Here is a 13,944-nt window from a genome sequence, read left to right as displayed (position 1 = left end):
AGCGTTTAATTTTTACACCGGAGTGTCTGTGGCGTTACTTGCGATGGCTCTCGGCACCGCCTTTTCGCGCCGTTGTGATGTATAAAACGAAGTTACTCAATGTTGTTTATGTAGGAAGCGAGAGCTCGCATTACCCTGACTTTGGACATAATGAAGAAATTAAAGCGAATTGTTTGTTTATATGGCCGATCCGCTTGATATGTGTCTTCCATTTCAGTATTAGACAGCTTAGCTGAAAGTTTGACTCCAGTGTCGGCTTGTAACCGAACTCGCTCTTAGCTGTCTGATATTAGCCAGACTGTCTGTCTACAGCAGCTAGCAGGTGATTTAGCTGTTCTCGGTTGGGTTTTTAAAATGTCTCTGGCCACTCTCACGCCGGAATGGGACGACGACGAGCGGATGGAGTTCATGTTCTCCGCTTTCAAGGAGAACCGAGATGTCAACACGACAGACTGGGACAGCAAAATGGCCTTCTGGACGGGCCTGGTCCTCAAGAGCTGCAGGCAGCGCGGCTCCGTGTACGTCAGCCTGCAGGAGCTCAACATGATCTTCCGGAGGAAAGAAAAATCCCCGCTGGGTCTGCCCACTGTCCTCCAGTCCTTGGCCAGGTATCTGTGACTGTCAGGCGGCCACTGCTGCTACGGCCGCCCGCTAATGTTAACCGTGTGTCTTGTGTCAGATGTGGGAAGATCCAGAAGGAATCCGAGTTCGCAGCCAGTGTGGACTGTGGCTGGCTGTCCTGGGGTGTCGGACTGCTGCTGGTCAAACCTCTCAAATGGACCTTCTCCAGTCTGTTGGGAGGCAGCCGGGTTCCTCCCGAGGAGCCTTTTGTCGTTATCGAACTGGTGAAGGTTTGTTGGAGTGATGCGGTGGAGCCCGGTTCACCAGGGTTCTGCCATATATATTCGCCTCAATCACGAACCATTCTGGATTTGCATCTTCAGAGGGGATGTGCGTGTTTCAGGAGAAAGCGGCAGAGGTTCTGGGGGCGTACCGCAGCAGTGACCTGGGCGGCTCGTCGGTGCTGTCGTTTGCAGAACTCTCCTCTGTCTGTTCTGGTGTCTGTGCAGACGAGAGCACGCTGTGCATGGCGCTGCTGCAGCTGCAGAGAGACAAGCAGGTCACGGTCTCCCTGCACGACGGCGAGAAGGTACCCTCCACCGCGGGTCAGGGCAGGGCGAGCTGCTGTGGCGGGGACCTGATGACCTCTGTTCTGAAACAGGTTGTCAAGTTCTGCCAGCACGGGCAGGACCGAGTGTCCCCCGTCAGCGACGTGGACGTCGGCATCTACCAGCTGCAGCGCAGCGAGAAGCTGCTGGGAGAGCGAGTGGAGAGACTGGAGCTGGAGGCCCACAAGTAGGTCGTGTTGTCACAGGGGGCGCTGATGTTTCCACCCTGATGGTTGCTGATATTTGACTGTTGTCAGATGCAAAGAAGAAGCGAAGATGCTGCTGAGGGAAGGCAAGAAGTCACAGGTACTGATAACAGGTGTCGAACAGCCCAGGACTGGGCCAGCGGTGACTCTGGGCGCTGTCGCCAACAGGCGCTGAGGTGTTTAAGAGGCCGGAAACGGGTGGAGAAGAGAGCTGAGAACCTGTTGGCCAAGGTGGAGTCCATCAGAGAAATCCTGGACAGAATCGCTCAATCACAGACCGACAAGATGGTGAGAGGTGAAGCTGAGCGATCCACCAAGAGCTGCCGTTAAAGTGTTCTGAACCCGCAGGTCATTCAGGCCTATCAGGCCGGGGTGTCGGCGCTGAAGCTCTCCCTGAAGGACGTGACGGTGGAGCGAGCCGAGAACCTCGTGGATCAAATCCAAGAGGTGGGTGCCCTTTTCTTCTGACTCGGGTTTGTGTTGATCGGGATCTGACGTTTCGTGATCTTTTTCAGCTGTGCGACGCCCAAGATGACGTGAACCAGACCTTATCTCGCGGTGTAGCCGGCGCAGGTATGAGCGTGACAGTGGGATGTTCCTTGGGGTGACGCTGCCCCCTGTCTGTGTGGAGGGCTCATTGAATGTGTGGATTGTTGCAGAGGGAGATATGGACGAGCTGGAGGAGGAACTGAAGCTCTTGTTGGATGAAACAAAGCCAGATTCCATCTCATTGTTACCTGAAGTTCCTTCGGGGGCGGTGAAACACCCCGGGGGTACTGGGCTGCTGGATTCTCTCCCTGATGCCCCTCATGGTCCTATTGGCATTTGCGAGCAGCTGAAGCAGTTATCTGTGACAGACGCAGGTCGGTGGATTCAGACCTTTCTGTACTGTCAGGCCAGAAAGAGACTGTTTCTAATAATTCATTCTTTTCTCTGTTCAGACTGGCAGCAGAAGAAAACGCCGACCAAACCAGCGGAGATGGCGCATAGATAGATGGCGCAGTGACGCCTGCACTTTAAAATCCTTATCTGCACTTTGCTGCTCCACATCAGGAACAGTTTTAATCATTTAAACTGCGTCGCCAAATTGATGATGAATTAAATATCCTTTAATTGTTAAGTGGCCTTTTCAACTGTTGATGTGGAACGTGATGCCAAAACATCGTCTGATGACCCGACAAGTCTACCTTAAAGTCAGTTTAACTAAAAGCTTGACAAATAAAATACAAATCAGCAGTGAGCTTTGTTCAATCCATGAAAACCACTTTTGTGATATTTGGTGCAACTTTGAGCAGCAGTCAGGAATATTCCAAATTCTGACCACCAGGGGTCGCTGTTCTAAAAGAAAAACATCAGTGATATACTCGTGTTCCATTTCCACCCCTTTTATCCATCAATCACAGACAACAAGAGCCCGCAGTAGTCAAATGATCGAACTACAGGCTCTTCGGGTAAGAACAGACCGTGACAAAGCATCGTGGTTTTATTGAACAGATTAACTGGTGATATAGTGAAGGTCAGATTATGTGTTGAATATATTCTGGGACTGCAGTGATAATCTGGGGTGTATTCTATTAAACAATAACTTAAAAAACTGGATACAAATGTTCAGCCTTTATAAAGTACCAGCCATAATCACAAAGATCAGTGAACGTTACTCCAGCTCGCCTTCCTCCTCAGGTTTGGACTGTATTTACGGCTGCTCGCCGACAGAAGGACGTGACATCACATTCAAGAGAGCGAGTGAACATGACGGCGCACGGTTCCTGCTATATGCTGAGATTAAACATTCAGGTTATTAGTGTGACTACTGAATGCAGCTGTGAGCGGATACGTGACTACGCAGCAGGTCAGACAGGCACCGACGCAGGTATTAGGTGGGGGGGGGGGGTCTGTTGTTTTCACCAAGACAGAAGTAAAGGTGGGACAATATTTGGCATGCATTACGTCAGCCTCCGTCATGAAAAAAGTCTTTCGGACCAAACCAGGTCTGTTGATGTTGCAGCGTAAAAGCGACGCAGCAGTGACGCAGCAGCGACGCAGCAGCGGCGCCTCAGCGGCGCCTCGTCCCTCCAGGATCCGTCTGCTGTGGAAAATGCTGCAGCCACAAATGTCCTAAAGTGACTTGAAACGTAACAGCTATTGTGCGCTCTTAATCATCGCGTTAAAACTTAAAGCAGTTCAGTTTAGCAATATTTGCGTGATCGATTAAACTGCAGGTTAAATCCCAGACTAAGCGTGACCTCCCAGGGGGCGGGGTTACAGCGTGACCTCCCAGGGGGCGGGGTTACAGCGTGACCTCCCGGAGGGGCGTGGTTACAGTGTGGCCTTCCAGGGGCGGGGTTAGAGCGTGCACAGGTGTTACACTGTCCGATCAGTTCCCGAACGCTTCCTCACAACCTTCTCCTCGCTGACCTGGTCCACCGCCAGCGTCTCCAGTTCTGCCTGAGGCGGGGCCACCGGAGGGTGGGCGCCGTGAGTAATGCGATGTGCTACGCCCACGTGGGCCCTGTACTGGCGGTCCCGGGCGGGGCTGTGGCGAGGGCTCTGCACGCCACCCAGGGGAGGAATAGGGGAGCGCTCCGAGGTGATGGGGGGGATAACAGCCGGTCGCTCTCTGACGACCTGCAGCTCCGGCGACTCTCTGCCCGCCTGGAGGAAAGGCGTGGGGTCCGGCATGGCCTCAACAGTCTCCCGCAGGACCACCCGCCGACCGTCCGGGCCGACCCGATAAACCTCTGTCAGCTCCGGGTGGAGTGGCTGGGAAAGGCTCTTCTTCATGCGGCGCCGAGGCGTGTCCGGTTGCCTGTCTTTGTCCGGGGGTGGCGAGGGCTTGTAGGAGGTGATGGGACTGACGTTTGGGCTGGCCTCCGAGGAGCTGCCTGCCAGCAGCTTCTTCTTTGTGGCGTGCAGCTGCGAGGTAAGATACGCTATCGTGCTAGCTCGCTGTTCTAGCTCGCCGGACAGAACAGACAACTTGTGGCTCTTCATCTTCAGCTCCTCCAGGTACTTCTTCTCCCGCTCCTTTATAGTGTTCTCCAGGACGGAGATCATGGCGTTCTTCTGCTCCAGGTCCCTGAGGAGCTCCGTGTTTTCTTCTTCTTTCTTCTTCAGTTCCGCTTCCAGCTCCTCACACCTCCTCTGCAGCTCCCGGCATCGGGCTTCACTTCCATCTGTAAAAACAACAGAATGACAAATGTGAACAAATGTTCTCTGTGCTCATCGTGGACCTTTTTACTTCCTAGGAGCCGAGAGAGGAGGCGCTTAATATCTTACAGGCATCGGCCACCGGAGGAACTGCTGGGAACAGCTGCTGGGATAAAAACGATGCTGGGATGAACGCGGATGCTGCGGGAGGCTCATCTGCAACGTGTGGCCTGATCACATTACAGCAGTGATCTTCACTGACCTTCGCCACCCTGCCACACCACTATAGGTCTTCGTCATAAAGGTCTCCTTCACACAATGATGAAGGTGTTTCTTTCTTTTAAAAATAGCTGCAACAGCTGAGCAGTGCTGCATTAAGCCAGCTGTGCATTAGCACAGATAATCTTATTTCGGAGCACTCCAATTTTAGATATCTGACACCATCGTGTCTCTGACAGGAGGTACTGGCGCTGCTGGTCTGGCAGCTGCACGTCAGATCCAGGAAACCAGCCGGCCTGCCGGATGCTGAACTAGAGCACAGTCACGGCCGTGTGGGGGGAGGGGCGGGTGGGAAGGGACAATGGGAGCTCTGAGGTGCAACAGAGTCTCACAGTTCAACAGATTTTTGGGTTTGCCTCAAAAAAGGAGGCCGGGCCCCAGGGTGCTTGTTTATGTGTGCCACTGCTAAAGGCTAACGAGTACGGTGAAGAAGGCAGGCTTACCCGAAGGATCAGAGCTTCTCATGGTCAACTCGTACGTCAGGTCTATGGAAACAGCAGAAGAAGAGTGTTAATGTCTCACGTGACTACAGCAGCGCCGATCCGCGTTTAGAGAAATCGGGATGGTGCTTCCCATCTGCTGGAGGATTTTTTTAACAGGATAATGCAAGTTCAGTGTTAGTGTCAGCGTCACATCAGGAAACCAGGTCTTGTGTCCTGGATGAAACGCTGAGCTCAGCAGCTCTGGAGGGAGCGTGCGCTCACCTGTGCACTGCTGCTGTAACCTGCGGATCTCTGCGTGCAGCCCCTTCAGCGTGTTGGCGTGGTCCTGCTGCAGGAAGAGCAGGTTCTTCTGAGCGCTCTGCAGCTGATTCTCCAGCGTTACGTTCGCCGACGCCATGTTGGCGGTCACCAGTTTTGGAACCTGAAGGCACAAAGAGCGACGTGGTGTTCTTTAGTTTGTGGATGAATCAAAATCTCATCCATCTAGAGTTTTCCTGTCAGTGTCTATAGCATAGCAAAATAGGATCAATAGTGGTTGCCATGGTGACACTGGGTGTGGTATGACACCGGACACTTTGGCCTCCAGAATCACAAAACATTTGCGTTGATCCATCTCCTCCAGTCTCATTGATCCGTTTGAAAGCTGGGGGAAAAAAGCCCCCTCGTTTGGGGGCTTCAATAAAACATCCAGGAACTTACATCATCAGCTCGCAGACATAAATAATAAATCTGTCACGGCTACATTAGTCGACACACTTTCAGCGGCTGGCTTGTGCGATTTGGTGGAGCCGGACCAACAATCAAAGCCGGTGATGTCAGGAGAGGCGGAGAGGTGGTGGATTATTGATGAGTGATGTGATGATGAGTCCTTCCTGTAAACTCCCAGATGTTCCGAGAATAGCTGCCACAGCTGGGCCACCTCCAACAACCCAGGATGAACGTGACAAACGCTCCAACGGCAGAATTCACAGTCGTTTATCTGGATGGAGACGGATGTCCAGTGATTTCCCAAAACCCAGAAAGCCTCTGAAAGCTTTTGGCCAGCAGAGACATCAATAATCGATGAACTGCAGCAGCAGCATGAAACATTAGCCGAGGAGCATCAACAAACACAGCGCCGGCGCCACCATTTCACGGTGGTTCTGGGTTTTAGAGTTACAAGAGCATTCTGAGGGATTCTGACTTCCATTGGAAGGTTCTGAGGCGGGTTTATGGAGCGGGTCTGAAGATCTGAATTCTGAAGGTTCGTAAAGTTACCTGATGTAGAACAACAACGATGCCACGGGACCCAGTCGTTTTAAAGTGGACGGACACGAACTTTCAAGAACATTTAGAGTTTCAGCACCTGCAATGCGGAGAGCAGCTACTTCACACAAAAGAACCGAACACGGACGACGACCGTCCGGGCCAGACCGCTCCCCTCACACCTACTTCTGGTGTATAAAACATGAGTTTAACCTTCACATTTGTTACTGGTGGGCTGATTTATGAGTTCGGTGCCGCCACAGAGCTCGTCTCTGCGGTTAATATTACACCCGAGGAGGAGCTGTCCAGTTTCAGGAGGCGCAGCCAAGCTAGCTCCGGCTGCCAAAGTGCCTTTAAAACCAGCCGAAAAGCCCAATCTCCTCCTCAAAACAGCCACAACTCTACCAATCTTTGAGTGACGAGGGATTCTCTGTTTTGTCAGTCACGAACCGCTAAATTCGGCGTGTGTTGAATTAGCAGGACGATTTTATTTCAACAAAGACGCAGTTTAGCAAAATCGGGCCACATATGATGATAATAAGCAATTTAAAACTTTGCCGATGCGACGACTAAACCGCCTCGAAATACACCCGTTTCAGCAGATTCTGCGCTCATAAGGTTTGAATGAAATAACCCCCATGCAGGGGAAGTATGTATGACGCGTTAATGACGCTAAGCTAACCAAGCGGCTAACGGTGCGGCGGCGGCGGCACCTTACCTCGAGGAGTCCTTACCTTAGGGCTAAAATATGCCGACTGTGATGTGAATTGACCGTGAACTGTCGCGGGACAGTCGGGCTACACCGGTTAAGTGCGCTGTGCCGTGCGGGGCATGTCGGTGATGCTGTCAGCCAGGGGATTCGTCTCGCTGGGGTGAGAGGGGAGGAGGGCGCCTGTGTCACTCTCCCATCATCTCCCGGAGATACACAAAATAAAGCGGTGCATCATGGGAAAGCGGGACGGGACCGGCCGACGTGGTTTTAAAGACGTTCGTTTCTGTCCGTGCCACCAAACATCGCACCGAAATGAAGGCCAGAAGGACGTAGAGCAGAGTCACAAACCGTGTTTGAGATGGAACGCTGAAGCTGCTGCACCCTCCGGTTCGTTTGTGCTCGGACCGAGTCGCCAGGCAGCGTCGTCACCATAGCAACAGATTCCGTCACACAGACGGGAAAGCGCGTCACTGCCACCTAGCGACAGATACCGAACGTTACACAAGAGATTCTTCCACAAGACAATGAAAATCGAAGAAAAAAAAAATCAGACTTTAATATCTTGCTTTCTGTGGAAGCCCGTAAACATCTTAACCGTATAAACTAATAAAGACAATAATTTTTTACAGTTTAAATTGTCAAATTTAGATCAATGGCCCTTCTACTATTATACAGCTGTTGTGTAATACTAGAGGAAAATAGTTTGTAGTGATTCTATGTGGATTAAACACTCTTTAGTGCCTGTGGTGAACAAAGAACACATCTCTATATAGCTGTAACTAATTTGTAACTGTTGTCCAGCCAACAGAACTTTGCATGATGTCACCTGAACGTTGAAGTGAGCTCAAACAAAACTGTAGTCGCTTCCAGTTCCGCGTTTACAGGACAAATTTACAGCCGAGGATTTACAGCGGCCGTGTTCCATAAACAGACAGTGTACTGCCAAAAACCTTCATCTTTATTATGATAATTCTGGCTGATGCCAGGAAAATTCACTTCTGCTGTGGTCTCGATCCTTTGGCGAATAAATGATCAGTAGGTACGGTCTGCTTTAAAAAGCTTAGTGACAGTAACAGGATGCAGAACTCGGGAAGTTTGTGGAGTTCCTGAGGCTAAAATCTGTGGAGGAGCAGGTAGATCAGCCCGAACACAGAAGCATCTGTACCGGTAAGTCCTCGGGTCAGCACCTCTGGGGTTATTATGGTCTGGTTTCTTTTGGCTCGATCCTGCTCACCTGACTAATTAAGTAAGACTCATATTAAAGTCCGCAGTTAGTTTGTAAGGGGGGAAAGGAAAAAACGCACAATTACATTTATCCCAGTTAAACTTTATTTCCTTAATAAGCAGATGACAAAACACAGGAAAGAGAAATAAAAGATTTAAACCCTCTAAATAAATAGAAAAAAAAACAACACGTTAGGGATTATTCATGGACCCACTAAACTGAAGAATAAATTAGAACAGAAGCTACATTACTGGTTTTAAAAGCTTGTTGAACCTTAAAAAAGAGCATTTCTGCATAGATAGTCTGGTGTTCCAAATTCTACATCTGCAATGTTAAATAACCCCCCCACCCAGCAGATATGCAACCAATCTTCACAAACATACCAAAAGTATTCATGGCTCAAAAAAACACAAGATATGAGATTCTCTCTGCCCGTGTACGGTGAGGTGAGAGCGTCTCCACGACAACGGTCCTACGAGAAGCCAAATACTGTACAACAATGCTCCGGTTGGAAGGAAACACATGAGAACATAGAGCTGGAACCCCCTTGAACCGGTCCGAATCCACCATTTACCCTACAACTCTCCACTGAAACGAAAGCCCCCACCTCTTCCACTGGACCTTATTTCCAAAAAACACCACAGGTCTCCACCTGTTGAGGCTCCTGTATCTGCTATTTAGCACCGCTGCAGGAAACAGCACCAGCAGGCAGACGCACCAAAACCCCAAGTTTAAGTTGAGGCGGGTCAGAGCCTTTACAGTAGAGAAAGATGGTAAAGTCACGGAACAAGTCGAGTTTGATGAGGATAGTTCTTCCGCCAGCTATCAAATAATTGATGGTGGTTTAAGGAAATAATGTCCAGTGGAGGTCTTGCAGCTGGGAGAGCTTCCAAACTCCAGCAGAACTCTCCTGTAGACCACCTAAAGCATCTGTGGATCTCTTGCTCACCTTAACCCGAATCAAAGTTAGTGCGCAGTGCCGTGCCGAGTCAAACTGAGCCACGCCGGGCTGGCACATGCGTTCATTTGTGCAGCTAAAAACAAAAGTGAGACTGCCGATAAATGTGGATCTCATTCAAAGTGCAAATCAGACTCCTCAACAAACCATCCAACTTCGTACTCATTGACTTTAAATGTCACGACGGCGCCTCATCCAAATCACACGTGAAACCAGAGAGAACAAAGCATAAATAATCAAGTTTAACGTTGTGAGATCAATTCTGTGAACACATCATGATAAAGGTGAGGCCATAAATTACTTCTTAAAGAAAAAAAAAAAATGACCTTTTGGTGTTTAAACAAGGTAGTGATGTCATCATTTAGGCCTGGTGCAAAATACAACATTAGAAAAAAAAGGGCCATACTGTTAAGTTATAGCGCCCCCAACGTGGGCGGTGTCGTCATGAAATAGTCCAAAGTGCTGTTCAGTTGTCACGTGCTGTAACAGGAGTAGCTGTATTGGCGGCAACACGTAGCACCAGTGAATGAACGGTCGGCCCCCACACTCACCCTTCAGTAACACTAAAGTCATAAAGCTAATAGTTCTACACTTATATGCTTTATACTGCAAGTTGGTGTGAGGTTAAGACTTGCAAGTTAGCTTTATATAACCTTTAACAACAGTTTTCGAGCGAACAATTCTCGGCTATCTGCGGCCAGCTACTGTGACCGAGCTACATAGTTGTGATGCACCGAGCTCATTAACCAGTAAAATCAGGAGACACAAATGAGCAGCATGAAGAAAATGAGGGAAATATTCTCGAAAACAAAAAGTCAGTTTGTGCTTGAAACCTGCAGAGACCAGAATGCGTCATCTCGCTTCTTCCAGTTTTGATCTGACCATTAAACTGAGTAAATTAAAGTTTAGTCATAAGTCACCCGAACAAATCAATTTTGAATTATATGTTACTTGATCAATATCCCATGATTCCACAGTTAAATGTTAATCATGCTCACCTTTGAGGATTTACTTGGATTTTTAACTGACAGAAGAAAAGAACAAAAACAAAAAACTTCCATGTGGCCATAAATTGGGATTTTTAATCCGTTTGGCCATTTTGTCTGTGCTGCGTCTGTGCTGCTCACCTCTGCAGACACACGAACACACTCCTGGTGCGGTACCGAGCCCGTGCGACCTGGTTTCAGGTTTCTGGCTCAGATGAATATTGTGGAAATCCAGATGGAAGTCCAGAGCAGAGACCCCCTTCCACCCCCACCCCCCACCCCCAACTGATGTCTACAGTGGTTACTGCATCTGAAGTTAAAGTCAGCACTACAGGTGGGTGAGCGGATTCTAACCCTGCATCTAAAGGCAACTTTACCCAGAAATAGTGTTGTGGTTGGGCCGAGCTGCTCTCAGCGCGCTTGATTAACGACAGTGTCTATCCACTTCTTGTACGCAGCTGCGAAGCGTTTCTGCTCGTGGTTACAGCAGCTGTCCAGGACGCCGCTCACAAAGCCGTGCTCGGAGGCCAGGGAGGGAGGATCAGGCAGGGGCACACCCCTCTTCAGCCGTTTGCTGTCATGTGGGTCTGGTAGGGACGTCCCTTCCACCTCCATAGCTTCGTCGGCGCCTGGCTGTCCGTTTACGTGGCTTTGAAGGCCGACCGCCTGCAGGTCTGAGTCACTGCTGGCGTAAACGGCCTCAGCATCTCCATTACAGCTGCAGTGATGCTCAAGGTCCCTCCTCCAAAGGTGCCAGAGATAGAAGACGTGTCGCCTGGGGGGGGGGGGGGGGGAGAGAGCCAGGAGTGATTTAATACTGTAACTTGTAAAAATATGGTCACCTACCTGTTTGCTCCAAACATTTTCCCTGATGGTTGGACTCACCTGTGGCTCCAGAGCGTCTCATGTCCTGGAAATGACTGAATCAGATCTGAGCACAGCTCCAGCTCCTGGTGGAAGAGCTGAAGGACTGTGGCGGAATTGAGCTGCCTCTCCTCATCGCCGGACGCCTCTGCTCCCGTCAGCTCGCCGTTAGCTTCTGTGTGACTGGGGTGGGGGGGGCTGCTGCTGGGGGCTGTGCTCGGGCGGTTCTGGGAGGCGTAAGAGGAGGATGGGGCCTGGGAGAGCTCTGTCATGAGCTCTTTGAGAAGAAACTGTCTATAGTGGAAGCCGCTGTGGTCAGAGACGTGCATGGACACCCAGACACGCATGGAGGACAGCTCATCGTGGAAAAACTAAAAGGAAAAAATAAAAAGTTATATGCTTCTGTCGCAAAACGCCACATTTGTTTTACACCCCCCACGTGAGCAGACCTTGATGTTGCCCCTGGCCATATGCTGCAGTACCCAGATGCGATGGGACCAAGCATTGTAGTTGCTGGGATAACGGCAGGCGGCGTCACAGCAGACCTTCATCTCCTCGTGAAGCGTCCGGGTCAGCTGGTCACTGAGCATCGGGCTCCTCTGCAGCTCTGACGACTCCATTTCACCGTGCTGCTGCTGGCTCCTACAGGCTGCCGCTGGGAACCGCTGCAAGACCTGCTGAAGCACCCAGCGTCTGCAGCGACACAACCACCATCGCGTTAGTTTTAACCTGCAGAGCCACAACTAAGCACTTTACCTCTAAGCAGAGTATCAGACAGTTACTGAACACACTTCAGTGGGAGTTTTACCGGTGGATCCACGTCTCTGGGCTCTTCGGAAACTTGGTAAGAGCCAGTTTTCCCAAATAAAGATCCTTCTCTGGTACAAGAACTCCACACTGCAGCAGCTCCTTCCTGTCACAACATGGTAACATCCCAAACATCAGCAGAGTGGACAGTGATGAAGACTATGCAGAAAGTGCTGTGATCATCCGTACCTGACATTCCAGGCGGTGGTGAAATCAGGATTAAGCAGCAACAGAGTGGAGGTGATGTCAACTAAAGCTGTAAAGCCAAAATCATAACATGACATCATTTGGTGCCTGGATGTTAAATATTTACGATGGAACACTCATTCTGCTGCTATCAAAGTTGACACCAATGAAACATTCTTGAAGGATAAATGTGAAGGTAAAACACATAAAATCAATAACCGATGCACCTTAGATCGATACATTTTTCTGCTTTCTATCCGACAACATCTCGTCTCTGAAAGGCTCACCTTCCCTGTCCAGCCAGTGTTTGCGCTGACGGTAGAGCAGCAGTTTGTTGTGGACGTACGGCAGCAGGAACTTGATGCACCAGCTCTCCACACCCAGTTTGTTCTCCACCAACACAATGGGACTGCGGTTGTATCGGGCCTCTGGACACGGAATCACTCCAATCTCATCACTGAGGAAGCAAATTCGCATCTCTTTAAATCTGGGTTTTGCCATCATTGAAGTCATTGAAGTGGCCTCTGGATGGTGATAAACCTCAGACAGGGATGCAAAGCTTTGATTGGATTGAATAAACAGGCTGCTAATGCAAACTTCTATAAGATTCTTTCCATCAGCATCATAAATATTAGCAGATAGCTGCATTTTACTAGAGATTATAGAATGAAAGTGTGACTTGTCACAACCGAATAGGTTTACGGCAGAGATGATCTGGTTTTCAGGTTGGTAACGTCAGATTGGATCCAATCCAAAGGATTCTATCAAATAAATAAACAGACTTTTGATGATCAATCCTTAAGATGTCACATTTAAATGAACCTTGTAGTCAGCCAAAAGTTTAGTGATGGCTGGGACTAAAGATGATAATCTAAACACGTATGTCAACATGTGTTAATAAAAAAAGACCAATTATTAGCAAAAGCCTTATAAGTACATGCTGAATTTCATGAATAGTGACTAATTTCACTACACCGGTTACCAGCAATGGCACTATGACAGAATGTGGTTCTTAAAGTCGTTACGACCAAACCGAGAACAATTAAGGATAACAAGCCAAACAGAACCCTGTTCAAACCACGTATGTAAAATGACATGCGCATCCACACTGTGGCTCTCAGACCGACATTATGAGCATCCAGCACCGAAGTGTCCCCACAGCGCTCTCGTCCCAGGTAATAGACCGAGCCCGGGTGGATAACGGGCTGGTTCCGGCCGCTGAAGACACCCTCCGCCGGGCGTGACGGCACCGCAGCGCCGCGTTCGACTTCCTAACAAGGATAAATGTGGCTTACATGTTGGGGTTCCTCTTGAAAGCGTTACTGATGTCTTTGACAACTCTCTGGACAAGCACGTCCACTTCCTCCTCCGACTCCGCCATCTTTGGACACTGGTGTCACGTGGACAAAACTGTTTCCGGTCGAATAAATACAAAAATAAAACAAACAGACACTACGGAAGCCCGGGGAGACCATATCAATCTCGACTATTTCTAAATTATTGCAAATTTGGTTTTATATATGTTTAGACTGCGTTATTATCATATGTACTCTCCAGAGGTTTTAGTTTCTGTTTCTGTTTCATACTGTCAAATATTTCCAAGCATTTATTTCATGTTAGTTGAGAGTCTGCTGAACCGATTTCGCTTTTCTGAGAAACTCTATCTCTAGTTTGGCTTTATTGAACAGAACTAACTAAAAAAACGAAAATATTTTCG

General features: G+C 49.3%; 3 protein-coding genes across 7 annotated transcripts; 1 reads left to right on the top strand and 2 right to left on the bottom strand.

Moving 5' to 3' along the window:
• The first annotated feature begins 100 nt into the window (after positions 1-100).
• chmp7 (charged multivesicular body protein 7) lies at positions 101-2,615 on the top strand. Its single transcript, XM_057032420.1, has 10 exons — positions 101-608; positions 680-851; positions 965-1,150; positions 1,223-1,356; positions 1,427-1,475; positions 1,544-1,663; positions 1,724-1,822; positions 1,891-1,948; positions 2,035-2,238; positions 2,317-2,615. Exons 1-10 carry the CDS (start codon positions 355-357, stop codon positions 2,367-2,369), a joined length of 1,329 nt encoding a protein of 442 aa, XP_056888400.1. The 5' UTR covers positions 101-354; the 3' UTR covers positions 2,370-2,615.
• Positions 2,616-2,843: 228 nt separating this feature from the next.
• ccdc92 (coiled-coil domain containing 92) lies at positions 2,844-7,640 on the bottom strand. Of its 5 annotated transcripts, XM_057032425.1 has the most exons (6): positions 7,224-7,610; positions 6,502-6,589; positions 5,944-6,223; positions 5,506-5,665; positions 5,245-5,286; positions 2,844-4,548 (listed from the first exon to the last, which is right to left on the bottom strand). In XM_057032425.1, exons 4-6 carry the CDS (start codon positions 5,639-5,641, stop codon positions 3,737-3,739), a joined length of 990 nt encoding a protein of 329 aa, XP_056888405.1. In that variant the 5' UTR covers positions 5,642-5,665; positions 5,944-6,223; positions 6,502-6,589; positions 7,224-7,610; the 3' UTR covers positions 2,844-3,736. The 5 variants fall into 5 exon arrangements, with proteins under 5 accessions (XP_056888405.1, XP_056888403.1, XP_056888404.1 ...); XM_057032423.1 differs by having other exon boundaries at positions 5,944-6,589; XM_057032424.1 differs by lacking the exon at positions 5,944-6,223.
• An 867-nt stretch (positions 7,641-8,507) lies between these two features.
• On the bottom strand, positions 8,508-13,646 carry ptar1 (protein prenyltransferase alpha subunit repeat containing 1). The gene is made up of 7 exons (XM_057032419.1): positions 13,523-13,646; positions 12,515-12,684; positions 12,231-12,297; positions 12,043-12,147; positions 11,684-11,927; positions 11,256-11,605; positions 8,508-11,145 (listed from the first exon to the last, which is right to left on the bottom strand). Exons 1-7 carry the CDS (start codon positions 13,606-13,608, stop codon positions 10,782-10,784), a joined length of 1,386 nt encoding a protein of 461 aa, XP_056888399.1. The 5' UTR covers positions 13,609-13,646; the 3' UTR covers positions 8,508-10,781.
• Between the last annotated feature and the right edge of the window lie 298 nt (positions 13,647-13,944).

This window comes from Takifugu flavidus, chromosome 5 (assembly GCF_003711565.1).
Source record: "Takifugu flavidus isolate HTHZ2018 chromosome 5, ASM371156v2, whole genome shotgun sequence".
Lineage (NCBI taxonomy): Eukaryota > Metazoa > Chordata > Actinopteri > Tetraodontiformes > Tetraodontidae > Takifugu > Takifugu flavidus.
Note: the sequence above shows the minus strand (reverse complement) of the source record. Positions and strands in the feature narration are given on the sequence as shown.